The sequence below is a fragment of the Penicillium lagena genome, assembly GCF_028827675.1.
Source record: "Penicillium lagena strain IBT 129212 chromosome Unknown utg000003l_segment0_segment0, whole genome shotgun sequence".
NCBI lineage: Eukaryota > Fungi > Ascomycota > Eurotiomycetes > Eurotiales > Aspergillaceae > Penicillium > Penicillium lagena.
The window spans coordinates 1,871,552-1,897,418 of record NW_026623224.1 but is presented as its reverse complement, the minus strand read 5'-3'; the positions used below and the strand labels follow the sequence as shown (position 1 = coordinate 1,897,418).

The following is a 25,867-nucleotide window of genomic DNA, read 5'->3' as shown; positions in this document are numbered from 1 at the left end:
TTTCTCTCTCCTGCACACCTCAGCAGCTCATCATGCGCTTTCGAACGCAACTGGTCAACCCACTGACCTTCTCCAGTAGGTTTCTGCGTGGTAGTAAGAAGTAATTGACTGACACTCGGATCAGAATTGACCGCGTCGCTCGCATCCCTGGGCAAGGTGTGCTGGATGCGACTGGAATACGATGTAATCCGCTTCACCATCATCCCGGACCAAGGCACCCAAGTATGGGCCCAGATTCCGATCGTACGTGTTCTGTCTATGCTTTCTAAGGTCTATACTGATTGAGAGTACACAGGATACCATCTTCGATGAAACGACCTACGAGCTCGAGTCCAACTCGGACGCCATCAACATCGAAATCAACATTAGCGTGCTGCACCGCGCCCTCCGGTCCGCAGTCGGCTCAACCTCAGCGCAATTCCGACTAACCAAGAAGGGCAAAACACCGCTCCTGGCACTCACGGTGCTAACCACCCAGTTCACGCCGGGGAACATGACGCTCAGTACAACAGACGGCGCTCCCATCGCCGAAGACGCCCAACAATTCCCAACGACAGCAAATCGAGATGTCGTCGGAGACATAGGCGCGCGAGAGCGCGAGGTCTGGATCACGCAGGAGGTCCCGATCAAGATCCTCCACGAGACCGTTGTAGACGGTCTCCATGAACCGCACTGCCCCGATCCAGACGTGCACATCATCCTGCCGAGTCTGCAGCAACTCAAGAGTGTCTCGGATCGGTTTACCAAGCTGGCTGCCTCGGACAGTAAGAATACGCGCCCGAGCGTGCTGGCACCGGACGCGCCGGGGTTGAGCGCGGCATCATTCAATGAGAATGGGGGGAGTGGTGGCTCAGGTGGCACGGCGCTGTCGACGAACAGCTCCCCCAAGCTGGAACTGTCTGCCAACATGCACGGCAAATTAAAGCTGTCCGTTGTAACGGATGAGCTGCGTCTTTCGAGTGTCTGGTCCGGACTCGTGAACCCGGAGCTGGATCCCGCCCAGATGTCGCAGAGGGAGTACTCGCAGCTGCCCAGTGAGCGGAATCGCGCGGCGAAAGATGATGGCGAGTCTGGGTGGGCGACTGTCCGGATTGACGGCCGCGACTGGGGACGTGTGCTAAGTGTCGGAAGACTCAGTCCCAAGGTGGTGGCTTGTGAGTTTCTTCTCGATGCACTCGGTGGTTTGGTATCAAACTGACACTCTACCGCGACAGGCTTTCTTAACGAGATGGCGCTGGTTCTCTATGTTTATTTACCCGGGAGACGCAACCGCGAAGATTCTTGTCTGACCGTAAGTCGATCTACTGCCGTTCAATCGAGCCGCTGTTGACCCTGTCCCCGCAGTATTATATCAACTCATTTGCACTGTGACGACCATGAACTATCCTACGAATAGTGATACCTATTACCCATGCCGATACGACCCATCTACAAGATATCTTGACCGGTCATTCAGAAAGCGTGCCAAGGGGGTGGTGCATTATTAGAATTCGTTATTAAGACAGATGCATGGCCAAAGCCACACAAGAAGGAACCTCCAGATCCCACGAGAAAACAAACACAACAAACCACCGACGACGGGAGGGATGTGATATACATGATTCACGGCGGACAGTCTGATACCGGCCAAAGGAGGAAAGCAAGAAGCAGGGCTATGTGCAAGTGCAAGACTTTGCAACAATGAGGTCAGTGTGTACGAACGCCGAGGGTTGGGGGGGGGTGCGTCTACCCCGGCCCATGAGACCGAGGCATAGCATGCAAAATGCAGGGGGAACAAGAGGGGTTCTATGATTAAAACAAAGGGGGTGTGGGTGAGGGTCAAAAATGGCATCGCGGTAGAAGAAATACAGGACATCTCAAATGAAATCAGCGTAATGGAACAAAAGAAAGGTGGACCTCTTAGGCTTCAAGGATGGCCATGCCATCAATCCAATGATCACTGCGCCATGACATCGACGTAGCGGCCCTTCTTTTTACCTCGGACAGTGTTTCCCTTGCGCGCGGCAGGAGCGCCCAGCAGGTCATCAATGGATTGCGCATGGGTCAGGGACCCAGTAGGACGAGGCGGTCCAGCCGAGGTGGCCCCAGGGGGTATTGAAACAGTCGCAGCAGAGGAGACGGATCGTGGCATTTGGCCTAGGCTCGGCGGGGGCACATTTAGACCGGACAGCGCAGGGCTGGCAGAAGGAGGCGGGGCTGCACTGGAGGAAGACGTAGGTCGCGTATTAGGGCCTGAGGGCATCATTGGAGGCGGCCCATTGATCGATGGCATGCTGCCGGAACTTGCGGTTCGGCTGGGAGGACCAGAAGCTTTGGGAGGAGGCGGAGTGGCACGGACAGCAGCGCTGCTGCCGGGGTCTTTCTTATTGACCCACTTCTTCAGCTCCGTATCATAGTAGAACGAGCTGTCTTCGCCGAGCTTCGCCCTGATAGGGCCGCCGCCAACATTGTCCGCTTCCTTCTTACCACCTCCACCAAACCAGCCGCCGAACCATCCCTTCTTCGCGGGCTGTTGCTGGTCTTTCTTGGCTATTGGGGAATTAGTAAAAGAGAATATACTTCGAAATAAGTGAGCCCTTACCATCTTCTTCAGCCGCTTTCCTAAACGCCTCGTCTGCTTTGCGATCGTTTTCTGACTTTTTGAGGGCAGATGCTTGCGCTAGAAGCTCGTCATCTCCGTCGTCGTCCATAAATGATTTCTTCTTTGGAATAGCTTCCGGAGAAGGCTCTTCTGCATCCTCCTCGGGGGCGGGGGGTGGGCCTGCACTAAGTCCAGGGGGCTCATATGCATTGGTCGCCGAGGGAGGCAAATAAGCAGGGCTCTCGGCTTGTGGCATGTCGGACGGTCCTTGGTAATAGGGAGACGCTTCAGCCGGAGCTGCGTCCTGGCCCGGCGGCTGGTAAAACAAGCCGTTGACAGGAGGTTGCGTTGAAGAAGCCGCAACCGTGGGTGATTGCGCACTCAGATCCTCTTCGACCGGAGCGAGAGGCACATAGGACGTTTGAGGCGGTGTTGACTGATAACCAGAAATTGAGGGGGATGAACCGTACATAGGCGCTCCCTGATACATGTGAGAATCGACTGGAGGCGATGGCTCCTGGGAGCTTCGGCGTTGTGGGAACGGCATTCCCTGTGAAACAGATCTCTGCGAGTCGAAGGATCCTCGACCACGGAATTGTTCAGGGGAGGCATTCGGCGCGTACTGGTTCGAAGGGTGATATTTCGATGCACCAGCGGCCGGGATCGGCTGTGCTCCAGATCCAGGATAAGAGCCATAGAGGTCAGTCACAGACGGTGAGCGGCTGATGGTTGGAGTTCCAGCGACATTGGCAAAAGGTCCGAAATCCGCTGCCTCGCCGCCCTTTCCAGAGCCTGTCGACACCGCATCGCTGTCATCTCCTGCAACGAAACTGTTAAAGCGAGCCCACATGGACCCGGAGACCTTCTCCATACTAGGCTTGGAGATCCACGAAGAACCACCATCACCTGGGGTTTGCCGGAGCTGTGCGGAGAGCTCATCCACCTCCATGAACAAGTACTGGTGGTAGTACGGTGAAGGACGAGTGGTTGCCTTCAATGATGCGGCCACCACGTCGCAGTAGTTCTGCGCCTCTGACTTGCAACCGCGATCGGCAAGACACTTCGCGTACACAAGCTTGAATGCCAGGAAATGCGGCTGGCTGGCTGTTGGTGAGTTGGCAAGGACAGATGTAGCGAATTCGTACGCCTCGGTCAGAAGAATGGAATCTTCATCCAGCAAGGACGATGGGAAACGCTTGTGGTCAGCGCCCAGAAGCACAATGTGGGCCTGTGGATCATCCATGCCACCAAATACAGCAGCACGAGAGAAAATGAAACAAATATGGGCAGCTTCCGTTCGTCCGTACGATGCGAGCAGATTGCCAAGGGCCAGCAATGCCTGATGATCTTCGGAGCTGCGGTTGCCTAAAACCAACCCCAAGGTATCTCTCCAGCTATCAAGACCGTCAAGAACATTCCGGGCAGCACCTTGACCGTCCGTTTTATTGATCAAATGGAAACCAGCGCGGGCAGACGGAGGCACAAGTTCATCAACACTCTCCTCAACATTTCCGGCGAAGATGTCGTAAAGGGCTGCAATGGACTCGGTGTTGCCAGTCGCGGATCTCACTTCGCGCCGAACAAACTCTTGGGCAACCTGCTTCCAGATCGATCGATCCAAGGTGGACGCAATGATCAGTGCATGTCCCCAAAGGCGGCGGTCGACTGCACTCCACACGGCATTCTCTCGGTCACCCATAACCAACTTTTGGCGAAGTTCCTCGCCCCACTGGGAGCCAGAAGCGTCAGACTGAGATGGCATCTCAATGGGTTTGAACCCGGCCGATGAAGCAACCAAATTTCCATACGACCCCTCAGCTTCTGAAGCCTGGAGGTGTGGGAAGATAGCCTGACGTAGGCTCTGTTGTACAGTGGGAGAGCCTTCCAAGACGCCATCGTTCTCCACCAAGATCTTGGTAACCTTCCAAAGCAAGATCTTTTCCTCATGGCGCTTCTGGTCATCAGGGTGTGGCTGGCCAGACGAGGGAATCCCTTCATTCTCAAAGGCTGCAATCTTGCTCGAAAGCCAGGTTACAAGATCCTTCTTCTTTGACTTGGCCTTGAGGGGGCCAGGGTGCTGAACAATACTATCAGCCGGCGAGATCAGTTGATTCACTCGAGATACCTTCGGGTCTCCAAGAGAGGGCATGATCATTGGCGTTGATTGACCGGCAGAGTACCGAGGAATATGCTTGGGGAAGCACGAGACCACGGCACCTCCGAACCCAAATTTGAAAATCGGGGCACCCTTCCATCGTTGAAGTGGATCCTGTTCTTGTCCATCGCTGGGAGCAATAAACTCCAGATGCTGAGAGAGGCCGCGGTTGCGGGCTTGCGAGGGTGCATATGGATTCACAGCTTTGGTTGGCGACCCTGAGCCATGCACAGAAGCTGGCCGTTGCTGAGGATCAAAAGTAGTGGGAATAGACAACCGAGGCCCAGCCGCCATTTGCTGACCGGGAGACTGAGTTTGAGACCGACGCATAGGAGACAATGGTTCATCGCTAGCTGGCGGCGGGGAGGTTTGAGTTTCTGGAGCCGGAGCAGCGGGGGCATAACTGGTCGGCGGTGCGACGCGCTTGGCAAATTCGTTGATGTACTCCTGCGGCGCATATCGATTCCTAGGCGGAGTGCCCTGCTGTTGGTCCACGGGTGGGGCTACACTCTCTTGGCCGGGGACGTTGGAGTAGCCAGCTGGCGGGGGTGTTGCTTGGGTCCGTCCTTGCTGTGTCCTAGGTGGAGAAAGGGTGACTGACGGTTCAAGTGACGGCGGTTGCTGAGTCCCTTGCGGCTGGTACGAGGTCTTCTCGTGATGGGCAAGTGGACTCGAAGTGCGTGGCTGAAACGGCAGAGAAGTGTTGTGACCGGGAACATTCAAGGGTTGAGAGACATAACGATTGCGGCCAGCTGTACCAGGCGCAGGGGGCGCTGGGGAATATCTCGGCAAGGAAGGTGCCTTTTTCGGCGGCTGCAAGCCAGACGGTTGAGGCGAATATCTTGAAGCAAGACTGGGCCCCGCGGGAGCACTTGATGCCAATGTGTTCGTGTAGGGATCCAATTGTTCAGGCGGCTGCAACGAAGACTGTGTGGGGGGTTCACTTGGATGCGGAGATGGAGCGGCAGGTGCGTACGAGCTTTTGGGTGGTGACATGGCTGGAAGCCCAGTGATCGCAGCCTGATTGGGGTTCGGAGTATAACGTCCACCGCTGGGTTGCCTAGGTTTTGGTGGTGGCAGGTCCTCGTAGAAGTTCTTCGCAGCAGGCGGTGGCACACTAGAAGGGGCACCGGCCGCCGTCGTGGGAGGTGTAGCCATAGGAGGGGGGACTGGCACGGATGAGCTCGACATGGCAGAAACAGCAGGAGGACGCTGGACCAGGCTATCGTCCGCGGGCGGTGGTGGAGCCATGACAGGCATGCTAGGTGCCTTCGCTAATGGCCTGGGGGCGGCCCTTCTGGGCCGAGAAAGGTCGTCTGGGAGGTCATATGGTGACTTGTAGCCCTCCTTCGACCGTTCAGCAAAACTTTCCCCCCTGTTGGTGATCACATTCGGAGGCTGCTGTTGTGGAAAATATGACGACACAGCGGCGACGGGAGGTGCAGCGGCTGGCATAGAGCGGCCATGAAGCAGATCCGCAGTGGATGGCTGGTGTGGCGTGTACACACTGGGAGCTGGTCTGGGCTGAGCGTGACTTTGGGGGCTTTTGAACGGACTGTTCAGGCCTGTTGGACCCGTAGACATGCCCGGGTCCTGAATAGCAGGATCTTGTGCGGCAACAGAAGGTTCAGCAACCTCGTCCTCCAACAGGATGTCATCATCGTCATCCAACGCAGCCTCCCATCGTGCAGCAATATCGTCCTCGGGAGTTTCATCCAATTCTTCTTCTTCTTCATCCTCCAGCTCCGCCTTCCACCGCCCAGCCAACTCCTCCTCAGTCGGTTCATTTGCTGTCTCGGGCTCAGGTGCCTGTATAGGTGCATGAGGTTTAGAGGCCGCCCCGTTAAGGATGGCATCAAGCTGAGCAGCTGCCGAAGCCTCGCTAGCTGGAGAGTCTAAGCTAACGCCAAAGGAGTAGTCAATTACCTGGCCAGTGGTCTTGCGAGTGAGGTGAGGGGCGGGTTCCTCCTTTGCTTCCCTATTTTGGACAGAACTGAAAAACCCATCTGCCTCCTCCTCGTCATTGGCAAAGAAGTTATCCACAGGTTTTTCGGTTTGCGTGGTGCGAACCGGCGAACGAGGGTCAGCTTCGGCTAACAAGGGAATCCCTTCCTCGAACCTGGATTCGGATTCCTCCGGTGCAAAAATGGGTTTTGTTTGAGTATTGAGTTGGTTGAAGAACTCGCCCTCTTCCGACTCTGCTTCACCGTCCGGCTCCCTTCGCCATGGGTCCTGCCCATTGGGAGCCATCTCCGCTTTCGGAAACTCGGTCTGGGTGTCTTCCTGATTTGTCTCATGAGCAGCCACCTCAGATGCCGGCTCGTCAACATTATCGCCATGCTGCACTTCAGCTGTGGGGGGCTCGTAGGTCCAACCAGAGTGAGGCTGGACTTCAGAAATCAGGTCAGGCTGAACTTGAGTCTCAGGGATTGGTGTGGTCTGGTATTGATATTGGGCCTCCGGGATCGCTTGTGGTTGAGCTCCAGGCTGAACTTGAGTCTCAAGAGTTGGTGCGGCCTGGTATTGGTATTGGGCCTCCGGGATCGCTTGTGGTTGAGCTTCAGGCTGAACTTGAGTCTCAAGAGTTGGTGCAGCCTGGTATTGGTATTGGGCCTCCGGGATCGCTTGTGGTTGAGCTTCATGCTCGGGGACCACATGAAACTGAGGCTGAGTCTCGGGGATCGGCTCCGGTTGAGTCTGAATCGCAGGGAGCGGTTCATGCTGAACTTGGGCCTCGGGGATTGATTCAGGCTGAGCTTGAGGCCCGGGGATCGGTTTAGGAATTGGCAGGCCTTGGGTCTCGTGGATCGCTTCCGGCTGAGGTTCAGTCTCGAGGATCAGATCAGAGGGCTGGGTCTCGGGGGTAGGCTCTGGCTGACGTTGGAGCTCAGTGCTCTGATCTTTCTGAGGCTGCGCGGGGTGAGTCTCTTGTTCACGGACAGGTTGCGGACGTTCTTCGAAGCCCCAGGGGTCCTTGCTACCCTCGGCGTTCGGCTGGGGTTGTTCGGGTTCGGTCTCCTGCTCAGCCAGGCCAGAAACAGGTTCCACAGTTTCTTCGAAGCCCCAAGGGTCATTACCATGCTCCGGGTCTGGCTGAGACTGCTCAGGCTGAGTCTCGTGCTTAGCCACGTCCGTGGCGGGTTCTGCGGCTTCCTCGAAGCCCCAGGGATCATGCTGAGATCCTGTATCCGTCTGATTCGGAGCTTCTGTATTCATTCCAGAAATACCCTGCGTCTGAGTTGTGTCCACCGCAGCCGATGCGTCATCCTCCCGCAAATCTTCTTTCGTCTCGAGTGGTTGGCTCACGTTCGCCGCGTGTAGTGGGTCGCTTGCAGGGGCATCGGTAGCTCCCTTCATGGCAGACGGCACGGAGGGTGCAAGAGCAGTATGCTGAATCGCATCGTCGGCCGCGATCAAATCCTCCAAGCCTCCTTGACCCTCGGTCCATGTTGAAGTCGTCGCAATAGTATCCTCCGGTCTCGACGCGGTATTCCACGAGCCTGCATCGTCGGCCGCTGCTAACAGATCCTCCATGGTCGCTGCGTGTATCTCCTCGGATTATCAGTGAGCTGGCGATGAAGAGCGTAGTCCAGAGGGATCAACCTGACACGTCGCCCGTGACGCTCAGGAGATCAACAATAGGAGAACCAGAAAAACAAAGGGCGTCGACTCAGGGATCCATTAAACCGCGCAGTAATAAAAAAAGTGGCAGAAAAGCCGACTCGGCAAGAAGACAACAAAATAAACTATGAAAGAATAAGACGATCAAACAGGGAAGATTCTCGACCTCGGCGACACTCAGGGCGAATTGGGCCGATTCGATGACCGGACGGAGAAGTAGTTAATCCGGAGAGGACACTCTTCACCAAGGATGACATAACCCAGTTGGGAGTGAGCTAACTATCCGTCATGTGATCACGCAGTCCAGGCAGGCACGATCGGCCACTTCTCGATTTCCCATGCGCCAGTTGTTGCTTGTCCATTCCTTTTGCACCACTGATGTGATACCTGGGATCTTCCTCCTTCGTTGCATGCGAGGGCTGACCGCGCCGAGTGACGCCCAGCTCGACTTCGAGTGATTGTACGAGGACACCCTGCCGGGCATTCGTCACCATGCCCTCCTCTAGCGACTACCTACACCCTCTGGACGGACCGTCCGGCCCTGGAGAGTTTTCAGGTTCGGATGACGACGACTTGGACCTGGAAGAACTCGACCCCAGCACAACGACAGCCGGCCTACCGTCCCGACCATCCCGAGACTATCACGGACGCAAACGAAGCTATGGACCCGGGATTGCGCTTCGCAACCTGCGGGTGGGGATGGGAGGTCGGAACTGGAGACGCAGTCTGTCAGGCCAGAGGGAATCAGGAGAAGACACAAGCGCGTTGCTGGATGACGCGGAAGACGACGAGCTACGGCAATCACACGGCAGCTCGCGCAACTTAAACGACGACGACACCCCTCTCCTCGACCGCCGCAGAAGCTCTGTGCGTTTCTTCAATGACGATGAGTCGACCAAGGTCAGCCGGTTACGCTTCCCTGGCAGTTTTTTGTCCGGTGCAACAAACCGATTACGACGAAACGCTCGCGACACCTCAGACAAGCCTCCACGAGAGGTCCTCGTCGGTCAATACCAATCCGCCAAATACCCCCCAAACGTGGTGTCGAATGCAAAATACACCCCCTGGAGCTTCTTGCCACGAACACTCTACAACGAGTTCTCTTTCTTCTTCAACATCTACTTCCTTCTCGTCGCCTTGTCGCAGATTCTTCCCATGCTGCGCATTGGCTATATGTCTACATATATTGCACCTTTGGCGTTTGTGGTTTCGATATCGTTGGGCAAGGAGGCTCTGGATGACATTGCGCGGCGGCGGCGTGACGCAGAGGCGAATGCGGAGGAGTTCTGCGTTTTATCACTCGATAGATCCAACGTGATGGAGATCGTCAAGAGATCTCGAGATCTGAAAGTTGGCGATATCCTGAAGATCCGGAAAAATCAGCGCCTCCCGGCCGACGTGGTGATTTTGAAGAGTATATCAAATGACTCGGGTATCAATCGTCAAGACTCCACTACGGCTGAAGCTGCTCTCGGAACCTCCGCCAATCTGCTCGAATCGAATCAAGGGCCATCCGAACCAACTGCGGAGGAAGGTTCGGGTACTGAGGATTCGTCTGCCAGCGACACTTTTATTCGAACCGATCAGCTGGACGGTGAAACCGATTGGAAGCTCCGTTTTCCTTCGGTATTGTCTCAAAGTCTTCCTCTGGGCGATTTTACCCGACTGAAGGTCACCGCAAGTACTCCCGACCAGAGAGTCAACGAATTTGCGGGCGCCATTGAGTTGGGGCCACCGGCGGGTCTCTATGATGCTCACATCGACAAGTCGCCTGATCTGCAAGCCGAGGATGGAAGGAATCAGGACAATGAAAGCGGAGCCAGCAATTCTGCTCCCCTGACAATCGATAACACCGCCTGGGCCAATACGGTTCTTGCGTCAAACACCACTACCTACGCCGCCATCATCTACACTGGATCACAAACACGAGCTGCCTTATCCACCTCACCTTCACGGTCAAAGGTTGGTTTACTGGAATATGAAATCAACAACTTGACGAAAATCCTTTGTGCGTTGACGCTCACGTTATCGATTGTGCTGGTTGCGTTGGAAGGGTTCCAGCCGACGAATGACAAGGAGTGGTACGTTGCGATCATGATTTACCTTATTCTCTTCTCGACCATCATTCCTATGAGTCTGCGCGTCAACCTCGATATGGCCAAATCTGTGTACGGTAGATTCATTGAGCGAGACCAGGATATTCCTGGCACGGTGGTCCGGACAAGTACGATCCCTGAAGATTTGGGGAGAATTGAGTACCTTCTGTCGGACAAGACTGGGACCCTGACCCAGAACGGTAGGTTTTTTTAGAGCCTCTTGTGTGGATGATTGCTAATGAGATATCCAGAAATGGAGCTAAAGAAGATCCATGTGGGCACGGTTTCGTACGCCAACGAAGCTATGGACGAAGTAGGATCATTTATCCGTCAAGGGTTTGCGGGCAACACCTTGACAACTCCTTCCACTGTATTCGGAACCCAAGCTGGACTTGGGGCAGCACCGCGGACCAGGAGAGAGATTGGTTCCCGGGTCCGAGACATCGTCTTGGCACTCGCTCTTTGCCATAACGTCACACCAACCACCGAGGAGGTAGACGGACAGAAAGTGACGACTTATCAAGCCTCATCTCCAGATGAGATTGCGATTGTCCGGTATGCCGAAGAAGTTGGGTTGAAGCTGTCATACCGTGACCGACATAGCGTGGTTCTCGAGTCCGCCGATTCCAAGCAAGTTGTTGTGCGCGTTCGTATCCTTGACATCTTTCCATTCACTTCCGACAGCAAGCGCATGGGTATTATCGTCCAGTTCCAACATGATGAAAACGTCCTTGATTCCCCCGGCCAAGCCGACAGCGAAATCTGGTTCTATCAAAAGGGTGCTGATACTGTCATGTCAACGATCGTTGCGACCAATGACTGGCTCGATGAAGAGACGGCAAACATGGCACGTGAAGGTTTGCGAACTCTAGTGGTTGGACGGAAACGGCTCTCCTTGCAACAGTATCAAGAGTTTTCGGCCAAATACAAGCAGGCGTCTATGTCTTTACAAGGGCGGGATGCTGGCATGGCCAAGGTAGTGACCGAATACCTGGAGCGAGACCTGGAGCTTCTCGGTGTCACTGGTGTTGAGGATCGGCTGCAGCGTGACGTCAAATCATCATTAGAATTGATGCGCAATGCTGGGGTGAAGATCTGGATGTTGACTGGAGACAAGGTCGAGACCGCGCGATGTGTTGCCATCTCCGCCAAACTGGTATCCCGGGGGCAATACATCCACACCGTCTCCAAAGCGACGGACAAGTCAACCGCCCAGGAAGCACTGGACTTCTTGCGCAATAAGACCGACTGCTGTCTCCTGATCGATGGCGAGTCTCTGGCGCTCATGCTGAGCCAGTTCCGGACAGCATTCATCTCGGTTGCGGTGCTCCTGCCAGCTGTGATTGCCTGCCGATGCTCACCGACACAAAAAGCTGAGATTGCCGAATTAATCCGCCAGCACACGAAAAAGCGGGTGTGCTGTATTGGAGATGGCGGCAACGACGTCTCCATGATCCAGGCGGCAGATGTAGGAATCGGTATTGTGGGCAAAGAAGGCCGCCAGGCTTCCCTGGCAGCCGACTTCAGCATCACACAATTCCACCATCTCACCAAACTTTTGGTTTGGCACGGACGGAACTCCTACAAGCGCTCCGCGAAGCTAGCGCAGTTCATCATGCACCGCGGCCTGATCATCAGTGCTTGCCAGACAATGTACAGCATTGCCAGCCATTTCGATCCCAAGGGCCTGTTCATCAACTGGCTCATGGTCGGCTACGCCACTGTCTACACCAACGCTCCAGTCTTCTCTCTTGTCTGGGATCGTGACGTAGATGAGCGACTCGCAAATCTTTATCCCGAACTGTATAGAGAATTAAAGACGGGACGCAGCCTCAGTTACCGGTCATTCTTCACCTGGGTGCTGATTTCGGTGTACCAAGGCGCAGTCATCCAAGGCCTGTCTCAGATCTTGCTCGACAAGATCACCGGCCCGCGCCTGATCAGCATCTCATTCACGGCGCTCGTGCTCAATGAATTGGGTATGGTGGCTATTGCGATCACAACCTGGCATCCGATCATGATCATCTGTCTGATCGGCACACTGTTGGTATTCGCAGGCAGTGTACCCTTCCTGGGCGAGTATTTTGACCTACGCTACGTGATCACGATCGACTGGGTATGGCGCGTCGCGGCCGTGTTGGCTGCAGCGCTCATCCCGGTGTGGGCTGGGAAGCTGATCAAGCAGTCCTGGAAACCGCCGAGCTACCGAAAGGTCCGAGGTTGATTTTTTCCCCATCTTACCTTCGGTTTTTTTTCCCTTTTTACTTCATCGGAGACATACTGTCACCCTGTTGCCTGTAACATTTGTATATGCATCTTGGACATCATCTTGTCCTCGCAAGCCCAGCAGGCGTTAGAGCGTGACTACTTGAGATATTTAAAAATGCATTTCTCCTTTTATACATAGCATGGTTTATCAACCTATATTCCACGGAAGGGTGTAATGCGTTTCGTGCCATCAGTGGGAATACCTTCTTTCGTACTCGGCGGTTTGATCTCGGACTATATATATCTTGACTGCCGAGCAGCAACAACGTCATAATTCCTTCAAGCATTCAAAAGTATAGACTGAGGGTATATATATACTGCAAACACCACGCAATACTTCATTCATTGGAACATTATAGAAAAATTCGTCCAAGCCATTCCCAGCCTGTGCAGTGCTCTCGGACAACCCCGTAAACGCCCCCACTCAATGACTCAATGATCCAAAACCGAGGTAGACGGCGCCGGCGAAAACACCTTCTTGATCCGAAAGTGGGCAAGATCGCGAATAATCTCACTCGTACTCTTGAGGTTCTCCTTGACAATGGCAGAAGTAGGGCGCGAGAAGAGATCATCGATTTCCTCCAACGACTTATTTTTCGTCTCGGGCATGAAGATAATCTGATAGAACCATCCGAGCACGGCAATGCCGCCGTAGAAACCCAACGTCAGCCCAATGCGCGTCATGGAGTCCATCATGCGCGTGAAGTTGTAGGTCACGATGAACGAGCACAGGAACAGATTCGCATCTGCGGTCGTCATCCCGTACGAGCGGAGGTAGGTCGGGAATACCTCTGAGGGAATCACCCATGTCAGACATGCGTAGGATCCAAAGAAGCCCATGTAGAGGATAATCCCCGTTAGGTAGAGACCCTCTGCGGCGGCAGGGTGCGCGTGGTAGTCGATTGTGTAGCCCGCACCGACGAGGACGAGGCCGACGAAGAAGCCCGGGAGCATGGCGTTCGCCCAGTAGCGGCGACCGAAGCGCTCCATGTACAGCACGGCAGGGATGGTGCCGAGCAGCAGCGAGCCGCCACCGACGAGGGACATGAAGACTGATTTTTTGGCGTCGAAGCCGATGGCCTCCATCAGCGTGGACATGTAGTACATGATCGCATTGACACCGGTGAACTGGCCGAGGAAGACCATGATATTGGCGTAGACAATGGCGCGACGGGCACGGCCCTCGGTGAAGAAATCCATCCAGGCGAACTTCTTGGTAGCGGCCTGCTCGGCCTGCTCGGCGCTGACGGCCTGGCGCATGCCCAGGAACTCGTCTTTGGCTTCGAGGTCGTTGAACCCGCGGATCCGCTTCCACACCGCGTAGGCTTCCACTTCGCGGCCCTTGTGCATCAGATATCGCGGGCTCTCGGGGAGAAAGAGCATGCCCACTAGCAGGATGGTGGAGAAGACGAGCGACGAGCCGAGGATGAACCGCCAGTTGCCTTCGACGCCGACGAAGATGGCAGCCACAGCGTAGCCAAGGACTTCACCGAGAGCGATGTTGAGTTGGTAGAGGGAGACAAGGTTACCACGGATCTTACGGGGGACTATACAACAGTCGTTGATTAGCTGTATTCCAGAACCGAAGAACCCAAATCAGAAGAACTTACCACTCTCAGCCACGTAGACAGGCACCGTGCCGCCCTCCAAGCCAACACCCATCCCAAGCACAAAGCGACCCGCAAACATCATGCCGAAATCAATTGCGCCAGCCTCGAGCGCCGCACCAATTGTATAGAGGATACACGAAACAATAATCGCGTTCTTGCGACCCAGATATTCATTGGCAGGCGAGAGAATCAACGCACCACCAACGGCACCAAGGGGCATACCGGCATTAACCAAACTATCCTGGCCATCAGAGAGAGTCAAGGACTTCTGCAGGAACAGGTTCGCGCCTGAAATGAGCGACTGGTCCAGACCAGACAACAAGCCTCCCATGGACGCGAAGGCAACCAGGATGTAGGTGAAGTATGCTGGATTGGACATTGTCACCTCGAAGCGGCGCTTGGGGAGACTCTGCAGCTGTTCCTCGAGCTGGGTCAGCTCCGCGTCCATGGCGGCTTCGTTGACGACATTGGCAACCTTGGCGTCATCTTCTTCGTGGACGAATTCTTCCTTTTGAGTGTCTTGGGGCGCTTCGACGTCCTTGGGTTCTTGGTTGTTGTTGTTGATGTCTGCCATGATGGTGGGGGAAGGACAGGGGCAGGGGGAGGGAAGGGAAGGAAGGAAGTATACAGATGCGCACAAGGAACGGAGGGAGAGAAGGTGGGTATTTAGGTGATTTCACTTGCGCAATGAACGACGATCGGGGGCGCCAGCGATTGGAGCAAACGGAAGTGTGTCTGGGGGAAACTCGGCTCACCGGGAGCCACCCCAAGCGCCCAAAGGAGTATTCATCGGCATGACGGAGAGGGATGCAGAATGCGGGGATGGACATTGGTTGGTTGTGGCGCATTTAATCTTTGCCAAGGAAGCTTGGAGAGTTATGCTTCGGAGACTATACAGACTGCATTTGGATCTGCTGCAAACTGCCATTCTACCCAGTATCTACAGAGGAAGCAGTTCACTGTCTAATGGCAATGCGTACAATAGGATAATCACTTCTCCGCCAAGTTCTTCCCCGTGGAGAAAACGCGCCGAACCCGCCGCGCCATTTCGGGGACACCTCGGAGAATCTGCGCGGCCCGGCCACTCAGCGTCTCCCGACAGCATGAAACCGGGCTTCGTCACGGCATCACATCGGAGGGATGCGGGATTTCCCTGGGCCGGACCGAGTGTGCCATTCGCTGAGACGGACAAGATGTGGAGGAAACAGAAAAAAAAGACTTTGTGGGTGTGGAGTCTAGTCGGGATCTGACCGAGAAGAACAATCATATCATTCCAGAAGGACACTGACTACTAACTATTCTAATAAAACACCAACGCCATGCGGACGACAAATGCGATACTTCCCGATCTACTCCGACTCGCTCCCCACTTTCCCCTTGGACAAAGTTATCGTCGGCCCGACAGGCCAACGGGTTTGCGCACACTCGGATCCTCCCTAGGGCTTGGCGACCGCTGACCCCCATGCAGTCTAGCCCGAAGTCTCTCCTGCGCCGACGAAGCGGTCCGATCCAACGGCGCTGACTGGCCCTGATATGAGCCCGCACGCTGACTAGGCAGCGGGCGAGCCCCAGACGGGTGCAGCGAGCCCGGCGGCGGAGACGAGGTTGGAGGAGGTGACTGAATGGAACCCGCAGGCGCGCTGATGGCAGGCAAGAGCGGAGGGTGCACGTTCACCCCCGGAGGAACACTGCTAGCACCACCGTCTCCTCCACGTCCCCTTGGCCGTCGCAGACTCGACGTTTGGGTTGGTAGCGGGGCGTTCCCGGTGTCACCCCACAGATCACCTAGTCCGCCGCCGCTGCGGGCGTGAGGGGCTGAGACAGCAGCCGCCGGCTGGCCGTAGGGGCCCGAGGCAGGGATCTGGGTGGTTGCGATGATGCGCGAGGGTGATGGTGCCGGCGCCTTGGGGTCTGGGGGTAGCCAGGGTGGGAAGGGGCGGCCTTTTTCGGTGTAGTATGCGCGTAGGGCGTTGGAGATGTGCGAGCAATCCTCGTTGTCGGGGTCGTCGCCCTCATCGCCGAGAGTGATAGCACGACGGAGGTTTGTGAGGCGGGAGCCGAGATTGGAGATGGCAGATGAGGAGGTGAAGGAGGAGAACATCGTGAGCGTCGTTATGTTGGGACAGCTTGGTCGCGGGGTAGTGTGGAACTGCCGGCTGCTTCAGAATGCGGACGAAAGGGACGCTGCAGAGGGGACAAAATATGGACAGGGAAGTAAGGTAATGAAGAGATTAATGTAGTTGAGGTGTCCACAGAAGAGCCGGCTTCTGCGAGGCAGTTGGTGGTTGCTTGTTGATGGAAGGGAGAGAACGGGAGAAGCGTCGCCCCCGACTCACGTGATGATCTATACCGCAGCGGCAAGAATATCGACAAAAGACAGGACGAGGCATGAATTATGGAACAATGGAAGAATATCTGCAAATAAAAGATGCTCTAGGTATGATGCCCGATCACACAGATACAAAACCCGACAACGCCATGCACACTTTTTGGTCTCACGCCATGAGCTGCTCCTTGCCAGCGCCCTCCGTCTCGTACTCGATTTCAATGCGCGGGCCCTTCTTGCGCGGCTTCACTTGGGACGCAGGACGCTTCCGCTTGCTCGCAGGCGCAGGCTTCTTCTTGTCGTCAACGCTGGCAGCGTCATCATCGCTGTCCTCGTCCTCGTCGTCCTCGCTCTCATCGTCAAACTCATCGCTCGAATCCCCAGACTCAGCGCCCAGCCAGTCCTCAATATCCTCGAGGTCCTCCTCATCCTCATCCAAATCACTGACATACTCAACCTGACCGACACCCTCCTCCTCTTCCTCTTCCTCCTCGATCATCTCCCCGTCATCCATATCCTCATCCCTCTCCCCATCACCAGCCCTCTCCAGGCCTCGGAGAACCTTCTTCCAAATTCCCTCTTCCACATTAAGCGGCCGATCACCGTAAGCACCAGACCGCAACCTCTCGATGAGCTCCCGCTCAATGGCGCGCTCAACCTTAGCCGCGCTCTCCGCCTTGCGCTCACGAGTCTCCTCTCTCCGCCGAACCTTCGGCGCCAACTTAGGAACCACCTTTTCACCCAGCCGCTCCTCCTCCTTAGCGATGTTTTTCATCCGGATATTCACCTGCGTCAGCCGCGTAAGGCGCTGCTTGCACTTGTGCACCAGGAACTTTGGCCAGTAGATCAGTCGCTCGTCGAGCTGTTCCAACGCCTTGCCGTAGTTGCTGGACAGGCGCACGCGCTCCCACCATTTGCTCGGCATGTGCGACCGCTCGATGGTCTTCATGTACAGGTACATTGCTCCCGTCTCGGGGTCTGAGCGCACGGTCGCATAGCGGCTGTTGGCGAGCGGACAAGATTGTCGGTTGCACAGGCCTGTGACGTTGTATTCGTTGCGGCAGAAGTTTTGGCCTTTGGTTGTTCTGGTGAAAACTGTTAGCAAGCGCTAGGAGAAGTTTCTTCCGCGAGAGCTGGAAAGAAAAAGGAGTACAACTCACTTCAGCTTGTAGGAGCAGAATTGCTGGTTGATCACCTGCCAGACAATTTCGTCCGACATGGTGGGCAAGAAGGATGTGGTGGTTGGAGTTTGGAGTGTTGATCGTCGGATGCAGAAAAAAAAAGTTTGGTTTGTCCGCGATCACGTGAACCAGTCTTATCGATAACGATCCACAACCACTAGGGAGTATACACTCGGAACACATTAGATACGACTGAACGAAGAACATTATTATGCTATGGGTATATGAAGTCATCTCGGTCGACTACTAGGAAGTCCAACCCTCCATCTGCAAAGGCCCTCCATCCCACTCGCCATTCATCATGGGCGGCCCACCCACCATCTCCGACTCATCAACACCACTGAGCATTTCATCCGCAAAGCCCCAGCCCATGGACTCGAGCTCTCGGACAAAGAAGTCCCTCTCTTCCTCCATCATTGATGTGCCCTCAGGACCCCCCATAACATCCTGGTACTGGCGCAGATGCCACCAGTGAGTCAACCCCCGCAGCGCCTGTTCCAGCGGGAGGGCTTCTTCGACTTCAGCGTCAACATCAGACCCGGCCAGCCAGTCATCCCGCAGCTCGGGGCGGCAGTACAGGTAAATCGCAGTGATGACACGCATGTTACTCTGGCGCCATTTGCGGCCGCAGTAGGGGACCTGCGATTTAAAGAGTTTGAGCGTGTAAAAACGGAGGTGAGGGTCGGGGATCTTCAGGCCCTTGCGAAGGATGGTGCTGGATTTGTATTGCACCAGGAGTAGACAGCGGTGCGCCTTGTCGCGTGTGATCTTCTGCATGATGTGGAGGTAATTGATTGCAGAGAAGAAGTTGCGGAAGGAAAACACGGTGATCGGTTCCTTGGGTGGTGGTGCTGTCGGATACCCTAATTCGTCCACTTCGGGCCGGGTAGGGCCATCGAAAAAGTCATGAACAGAGTCCTCGGGAGACAGGCCTTTCACAGAGCTGCTGCCAGCTGTTGGATCGGGACGGTGGCGAGCAATGGGTGGTGGAGCGGCCTCGTCTTCACTCTCTGTATCTTCGCCTGAATGTGTCTCGGCGGCATGATCGGAATGGGTACGACAGAAATGGAAGAAGCTAACAATGGTCAGTATGATATGATTAACAAGTTGATAAGAAAGAACTTACGCCAGGTCTTCCCGGTCATTCTTCTGCGTCACCGCCTGGTCTACATCTTGATGGGCAAACATTTTCAGGATAAGAGGCAGGTAGTTCGAGTCGAGAAGAAGCTGGGTCATATATTCAAACTTCAAGACATCTGCGATATCGTTAGGAGTGCACTTGGACCGGGGAAATGCCAGACGTACGAGATCTCTTGAACCACTTCAGCAGAAGTAGCAAGGTCCCAGACACAGCTTTACCGGTGATTTCACGCAGGCGGATATTGTCCAATTCGTCAATCGAGGCATCAGAGAAGAGATCTGTGGTCCCATTGACACCGTAGCCGTTGCTGCGGACATTAGATTGGCCCGTGACCATGTACACAGAAAGAAAAGAACATACCTCATCGTCTGAGAGCTTTGAGCGTTGACCTGGTTCACCACCGCGCTGACATTCGTCAAGATGATTTTGAGGAAGACAATGGTGATGGACTGAAGGTGTGCCAAGGTTTGCGTCTGAATCTAAGTAAGTAAAGTCCGACTTTGATCTTGATGCTGTGCTCACATAGAACGTCTCCACCGCATCCAAGCGTCGTTGCACATCTGAATCGTCCGTCTCTTTCCCAGGCGCTGTTTCAGGCTCAGTATTTGTTTGCTTCTCTGATAATTTTAACTCGTCCACTTCGTTGGCCAATTCCTCCGAGTTGGAGTCCATCGGGCATGCAGAATCGTCGAAATTCCACCCCCGATCGTATTTCATAAAATGCTCGCGCTCGTCCCACAATTGCCGCATTGCGCGAGTCATCTTGACATGTGTAGAGAACAGCTTTCCAGCCTCAATAATGGATGCAGGGACATCACTGCCCTCCCATCGTTTCCCAACCAACGTATCCTGGCGTTCAGTCGTGCCTTTGCCACCAATGTGGTTGCTAGTGTCATCAAGTGGCGGATACATGAACGGAAAGTTTTGGTTTGTTTGATAGTTCTGCTTCTTTCCGGTCTTCCCTCCTGGACCAATAGGCGATGGAGGGGGAGACGGGGCAGGCGTTGCAATGTGAACAGATTGCTGAAGAATGGAGCCGTTCCCGCCGGCAATTGAGGGTCCAACTCCAGAGAAAAGGCCGCTTGAGGTATTGATCCGGCTAGGATGCTGCGGAAGAGGTGGCAAAATCGAGTTGTTCTCCAACTCGAGAGGAACTATTGGCGGCGGAGGGTTATATGCAGGATACTTGGACGTGATTTCTTGGCGGAAGAGGTGATAATCCAAGGGAGAAGCTGTGAGGAAGGGTGTCCTGCGATTCGAGGAGTTGTCTGGGGTGAAGGAAGGCTCCAAGGCTCCCTTTGCCCGCTTGAGGCTTTCGGTGCCGCCAAACACTAGAAGCAAAGACTTCCACAAGAGAAGAATAATTCTAGTCAGAGGGATGTTGGCAGACTCATCCCATCGCAACCGTGCAATGATCTCAACGATGGTGACCAGTAGATTAGGGTCAGACTCGCGGAATGCATCGCGAACTGGTGTTTGGTCGGGAGTTTGAGCCTCCTGTCGACGGCCGACCTCGACAGCAAAGTAGAGACACGTAAGCACAAGGTTCGCCTCGCGCTCTGGGGCAGCAATATCCCCGGGACTGAGTCGTTCAAACTCCATTCCGTCCGTATCGGGGTGCATGGAAGGCCTAGTTTTGTCAAACAAGTGGCAAAGACTTTCGACCAAGACCTGGATTCCCGAGCATTGCTGGAGAAGCGAAACATTTTTCTCCATCCACTCGATCTGCAGAGACTTTGATCGAGGGGTTTCTTCTGCTGTTTTCGAATCTGGCTCTTGGGGATAACCGGACGCCACTCGCCCTGCCGTAAGCGCCCAAGTCCCGGTGACTTGGTAGGAAATGCACTCTAGAGCTTCCACTCGCACAGAGATATCGGCATGCCGTAATCCAGCCAGCATTTCAATGATGAATGACCGACACAGATCCTCGGATGCTTCGACCCACGTGATATGATTTGCATCTGAAGTTTTCTGTTGAATGAAGCTGCTCCACTTGCGGTCAAAGGTTGTCTTGGAGGCCATCAGCATCACACGATCGAAATCGTTGTACTGAAACCACTCCTCAAGCTCTTCCGGGAAGGGCTGCGCATCGGCGTAATCGAATGCATAAGCTGGCTGTTCAACCTTGGGCATTTCATGTACCAGACGTCTGAGCTGCGCTAGGCTCAACGAGTCTGGAGGCCGATCCATGTTTTGCTGAACCGGCGCTGGGGGCGGCGGCTGCAGTGGTGGAGGTGGTGCAGTGCCGCCGCGACGAAGATCTGGACGCTTCGCCATTTTTTCAGGCTGTGGTGGTGCTCCCGCTGGGCCAGGCGCGGGCGGCGCTTGGGAGGCCTTTTCTTGACGCAGACCTTCGGCCACCTCCTCCATCAGCTGGTCGTCCGAGACGGGGGAAATGTCCGTTCCCGTTTGGTCGACCTCGTCGGCTTTGACGATGTGATGTTCCTGGATGGGCGCCCCGGAGGCGCCTGGAGGGACATCCATCATGACAGAAAAGCGCAGTGTGGACGCGCAGCACGAGGGGTATCACTGCAGCGGAAAGGGCGACATCGGGGGAAACAAAAAGAGAGCGAAGTAAAGAATATGGAGACGGGAATCCAATCAGATCATCCGGGGGAAGAATCGATCATGTCGCCTGTTGTGTCGATGCCAGAAAAGATGCTGGCGGGAGATGCGGTGGGGAGTCATGTCACGTGTTCCCGTCAACAGACGATGTATACGACTACGATAAGGGAAATAAAGATGGATGAAAATATGCACTGTCCTGGAAGCTGCGGATTGACTGCATAACATTCCCCGCTCATTCTGACTTGCGGGCTTGACTACAGCCGCGCCGCTTCAACCGCTGCACTTGCCATCGCTGCCACCCGGCCTCGGCCAGGTCTTCACTGACCACCAGATCTTGAATTCGCACTAGTCGGGCAACCGTCAAGTCAAGGGCCCAATCCATCCACCCGGAGCTGCGCAGAACCCCCGTCACAACGAACCAGGCGCAGGCGCAGACCACCCCAGCACTACACCCAGCCAGGACCTGCCTGGGCGTGTGGTAACTCAAATAAACCCGGCTAACAGCCACCGCGGAGGCACCAGCACAGAGTCCCACAGCCAGAGAAACGCGGAGTAAGAAATCGCGGAATGGATAGGCGCTGGCAGGGGTCGGGGTGTGTCGGACCAAGAGGAATAGGGTCAGGTAGACGGCGAAAAATGCCATGAACTGGGCGTGAGAGGAGGGCATGCCGTAGCCCTTGCCAAACATTTCTGGTGGAAAAGTTGCTTATCAGTTTGCCATTGAGGATAGATTCAGGAGGCCCGCGCAAGCTCTCACCTTTCGGCCGCTCCTCCTTGATGATGCGCTTGAGCACAAAGTTCAATGCCTCACAGCCCATCTGGCCCACAAACATCAAGATCACCTCGGCCTCCCTCGAGGCCCACATCAGGGTCGCGTAGGAAACACATAGTGCCTGCGGGACCAGGGCGAGCCAGGCGGACACGAAGGATAAGGGGTCGTCGGGGTTCTGGCAGAGTGGAAAAGTCAGTCCATAGTAACGACTGCGATCTCCAGGAAAAACTCACATAGTGGACATGGGTCAGGGACAGCGAGGCCAGGGGAGTGTCACCCATGGTGGTGGTGATGTGATGGTGGTCATGGGGAAGAAAACAGTGCCTGAGGACTGCGATAAGATAAAGGGTGAACCCACCACGCCACACTGACTACTGCTGGGCACCAACGGGGGGTTATTTTGTTCCTGGTTTTTCCCTCTTCTCTCTCTTTCTCTGCCGTCGTTTCTTTTCTCTCCACGTACTCCTGACTGATTCCTCCCACTCCTGCTCCCTACCTCGTCTCTCGTCAGTCAAACCATGACGCAGTCCCCATTCCCCTCATCGCCATCCCACCTGTTACATCACCGACATCCCTCTCTCCTCGCCAAACGGGAACCAGCTCGAATAGTGCACGACCCATAACTATTTATTGGTACTGTTTGGTCAAGCCCCCTGGTCGTGCCCCGTCACTAATCCCGGACGCGTCCTGCAGGCCCTTTCTGCCCGATCGCCTTTTCGGTGAACGGCCTTGCCTTGCATCGCCCTCGAGATTTTTTTCCCACAACTATACATGGGCTCTTGGGTGGCAGCAGAACCATGATTACCCAGTGCTAACAATTCTTGCTCTATCACTGGACTGCTTGCCACCGAGAGCACCTCCGAGATCTCGGCTATACTCACCCCCCACTATATAAATAATTATATCCTCTGCAAACCCAAACGATGACGGACCCCGATCTCGTCCCCGAGGATGATCGCTCCGTGGAGCTGTCCTCCATCGCTGCCATATATCCGGAAATCAAGATCGATCCATCGTCTCCGTTCAGCGCGGCGCTGGACCTTCCGGTGGCGCCGTCGACCCCCTCCCACGTCTGTTTCCAGGCATTTGACGCCAAACTCCCCACCATTTTGACCCCACCGACCTCGTTGGATATCAGCGAAACGGATCTAGACCGGCCTGCGCGCAAGGACGTTCATGTCTTGTCACACTTGCCACCACTTAGCCTCAAGATCGAACTACCGGACGGATATCCATCGAACAAGCCGCCAGTTGTTCAACTCAGTTCAGACCCGCCATGGATACCCTCTCCGGTGTGTGCACAACTGTCAGATGATTGCAGAAGGTTATGGGAAGAGTGTGGAAAGGACATGGTGGTTTATACTTACATCGACCATCTCCAACAGCTCGCCGAGACCGCCTTTGGCTTGCAAGGCACGCCGGATAATGAACTGTGTCTGTCTCGGGACTTGAAAATCGCACTGCTGGATTTCAGCAATAAGGCTGAACGCGAGAAGTTTGAGCGAGAAACTTTCCAGTGTGGGGTGTGTCTCGAGCCGAAGAAAGGCTCGAATTGTTACCGGTTGCTGCGCTGCTCTCACGTTTTTTGTGTGGCGTGTTTGCAAAATTTTTACAACGCCTGCATCACCGAGGGGGATGTCGACGGCGTGAAGTGCCTAGCACCGGATTGCGAGCAGAATCAACGACCTGCACCAGCCCGCAGTGGGGAAGCCTCGACCCCGAAACGCAACAAGCGGGATCGGACTCTTGGGCCCAGTGAGCTGCTCCAGATCCCGTTGTCACCAGAGACCGTGCAGCGATACGTCTTCCTCAAACGGAAAAAGAAAATCGAGGCAGACAAGACGACGGTGTACTGCCCGCGGCAATGGTGCCAGGGAGCCGCACGCTCCAAGCGACATCCCAAACCAACAGACCCCATGGCGGATGACCTCGAAGCTTCAGATGAAGAAGACGGCGGATTTGAATTTGACCCCCAGGGCGATGAAGCGCAGCTGCCCCCGATGGCCGAGCGAGTGGCCATCTGCGAAGACTGCAACTACGCCTTCTGCTGTGTCTGCAAGAAAGGCTGGCACGGCGAGCTGGTGCGGTGTTTCCCGCGGCGCCAGGCTGAGCAGACCGCCGAAGAAAAAGCCACAGAAGAGTACCTTCGTCTATACACATCGCCGTGCCCGACATGCAGCGTTCCATGCCAAAAGCGCATGGGCTGCAACCACATGCGTTGCTTCCAATGCGACACGCATTTCTGCTACCTCTGCTCGAGCTGGCTCTCCGCAGACAATCCCTACCGCCATTTCAATGACTTCGATAGCGGCTGCTATAACCGACTGTGGGATCTCGAGGGTGGCGATGGCCTCAACCCAGACGGCGCAGAAGCTCTGCATCAAATCCCCGACGAACTCCTCGTCTTCGACGACGATCCCCCAGACGCCGACAGCAGTAGCGACGACGATGATGACCGTCCGGCCTGGGAATTCGACGACAGCGGTGATGAGCACGACCGCCAACGCCGTCGTCGCCCTCCTCCTCCCGCCCCAATCCCACCTCGCGCTCCCGGCGCCGTCCGCGGATTGGGAAACAATGACCCCGGCCACAATGATGCCGCCGCCCGCGCCGCCGCAGCCGAACGCCAAGCTCAAGCGAGAGCCATGGCCGAGGTCCGCAATCGCCCAGAAGCAGGTCGTCCGCCGCGCCGAGCTGATCTGGCCCGTGCAGGCGCTGTGCAGCAGCCAGGCGGGGAGCGGGATTGGAGAGTGGGACTACAGCGCTTTCTGGATCTGGTACAAAATGATCGTGAGGACGAATGGGATAGCGATGAATTAGACGATGATTTCTAATTTTGCACGGACCTACTCTTTTCTTTTCTCTCTTACTGATTGACAGAGATGTCATCAACGACACAAAAACTGCATGGCGAACATTTGGACGAGGCATGATATAACCTATGATGATGAAATTGCATTCTCACTGCCACACGACGTTTTCGCCCGGGACCAAAAGGGGGGTGGCTGGTAGGAATCTTGTTTCATAAATTCTTGCCCGTTTATACTCTTCTATTTTTGCTACTTTGCTTGTGGCCCTCTGTCCCTCTTGCCTTTCTATCCATCCGACTATCACCCTGTGACGATGACCACTGCAACCACTTCGATTGCAAAACGAGATGGCTTTTAGCGAGACGATTTCCAGTTTCTTTTTCTTGCATTATTACCCTGTTTTCATAATGAGCGGCCTCCGCCTGATTCTTATATATCCCCCAAAAGTTATGGACAGGTCTCGCCTATTTTCTGAATCCACGGAGTTTGTGCTCGTTAGGAGCGCCCAGCCTAGATAGTCTGGCGCGAAATAGATCATTTGGGCGGCCAGAGCCATTGCTCGGCTGCACTGGATAGGTGAGCGAGCCCTCTACCAGCGGAAGCAACACGAGGGAGCAGGCTCTTGGGGGAAGTGTCTCACGAAAGACGGAGAGAAGGGCATATAGGTGAGCGGCAAGTCCGATTAGAGACATGTTCAACTGGAGTTGGGCATAATAAGAAAATAGAAATGGAGGAGGG

General features: G+C 55.1%; 9 protein-coding genes across 9 annotated transcripts; 3 read left to right on the top strand and 6 right to left on the bottom strand.

Moving 5' to 3' along the window:
- Window positions 1-32: 32 nt before the first annotated feature.
- On the top strand, window positions 33-1,371 carry N7510_005927 (checkpoint protein HUS1 family protein; the record flags this gene model as incomplete). The annotated part of the gene is made up of 5 exons (XM_056977853.1): window positions 33-75; window positions 125-243; window positions 296-1,154; window positions 1,215-1,291; window positions 1,345-1,371. 5 exons carry the CDS (start codon window positions 33-35, stop codon window positions 1,369-1,371), a joined length of 1,125 nt encoding a protein of 374 aa, XP_056833885.1.
- Window positions 1,372-1,936: 565 nt separating this feature from the next.
- On the bottom strand, window positions 1,937-8,270 carry sec16 (COPII coat assembly protein SEC16; the record flags this gene model as incomplete). The annotated part of the gene is made up of 2 exons (XM_056977852.1): window positions 1,937-2,529; window positions 2,582-8,270. 2 exons carry the CDS (start codon window positions 8,268-8,270, stop codon window positions 1,937-1,939), a joined length of 6,282 nt encoding a protein of 2,093 aa, XP_056833884.1.
- A 579-nt stretch (window positions 8,271-8,849) lies between these two features.
- Window positions 8,850-12,677, top strand: N7510_005925 (aminophospholipid-translocating P4-type ATPase NEO1; the record flags this gene model as incomplete). The annotated part of the gene is made up of 2 exons (XM_056977851.1): window positions 8,850-10,653; window positions 10,705-12,677. The coding sequence occupies 2 exons, from the start codon at window positions 8,850-8,852 to the stop codon at window positions 12,675-12,677; spliced, it is 3,777 nt and encodes a 1,258-aa protein (XP_056833883.1).
- Window positions 12,678-13,153: 476 nt separating this feature from the next.
- N7510_005924 (putative MFS sugar transporter) lies at window positions 13,154-14,905 on the bottom strand (the record flags this gene model as incomplete). Its single annotated transcript, XM_056977850.1, has 2 exons — window positions 13,154-14,268; window positions 14,332-14,905. The coding sequence occupies 2 exons, from the start codon at window positions 14,903-14,905 to the stop codon at window positions 13,154-13,156; spliced, it is 1,689 nt and encodes a 562-aa protein (XP_056833882.1).
- Window positions 14,906-15,718: 813 nt separating this feature from the next.
- Window positions 15,719-16,432, bottom strand: N7510_005923 (uncharacterized protein; the record flags this gene model as incomplete). The annotated part of the gene is made up of 1 exon (XM_056977849.1): window positions 15,719-16,432. One exon carries the CDS (start codon window positions 16,430-16,432, stop codon window positions 15,719-15,721), a length of 714 nt encoding a protein of 237 aa, XP_056833881.1.
- A 394-nt stretch (window positions 16,433-16,826) lies between these two features.
- N7510_005922 (ribosome biosynthesis protein MAK16) lies at window positions 16,827-17,876 on the bottom strand (the record flags this gene model as incomplete). The annotated part of the gene is made up of 2 exons (XM_056977848.1): window positions 16,827-17,742; window positions 17,818-17,876. 2 exons carry the CDS (start codon window positions 17,874-17,876, stop codon window positions 16,827-16,829), a joined length of 975 nt encoding a protein of 324 aa, XP_056833880.1.
- Window positions 17,877-18,084: 208 nt separating this feature from the next.
- N7510_005921 (FAR11/STRIP family protein) lies at window positions 18,085-21,463 on the bottom strand (the record flags this gene model as incomplete). Its single annotated transcript, XM_056977847.1, has 5 exons — window positions 18,085-18,913; window positions 18,965-19,094; window positions 19,144-19,286; window positions 19,340-19,452; window positions 19,502-21,463. 5 exons carry the CDS (start codon window positions 21,461-21,463, stop codon window positions 18,085-18,087), a joined length of 3,177 nt encoding a protein of 1,058 aa, XP_056833879.1.
- A 316-nt stretch (window positions 21,464-21,779) lies between these two features.
- Window positions 21,780-22,600, bottom strand: N7510_005920 (phosphatase PAP2 family protein; the record flags this gene model as incomplete). The annotated part of the gene is made up of 3 exons (XM_056977846.1): window positions 21,780-22,237; window positions 22,305-22,494; window positions 22,553-22,600. The coding sequence occupies 3 exons, from the start codon at window positions 22,598-22,600 to the stop codon at window positions 21,780-21,782; spliced, it is 696 nt and encodes a 231-aa protein (XP_056833878.1).
- Window positions 22,601-23,242: 642 nt separating this feature from the next.
- On the top strand, window positions 23,243-25,153 carry N7510_005919 (RBR-type E3 ubiquitin transferase; the record flags this gene model as incomplete). The annotated part of the gene is made up of 1 exon (XM_056977845.1): window positions 23,243-25,153. One exon carries the CDS (start codon window positions 23,243-23,245, stop codon window positions 25,151-25,153), a length of 1,911 nt encoding a protein of 636 aa, XP_056833877.1.
- Between the last annotated feature and the right edge of the window lie 714 nt (window positions 25,154-25,867).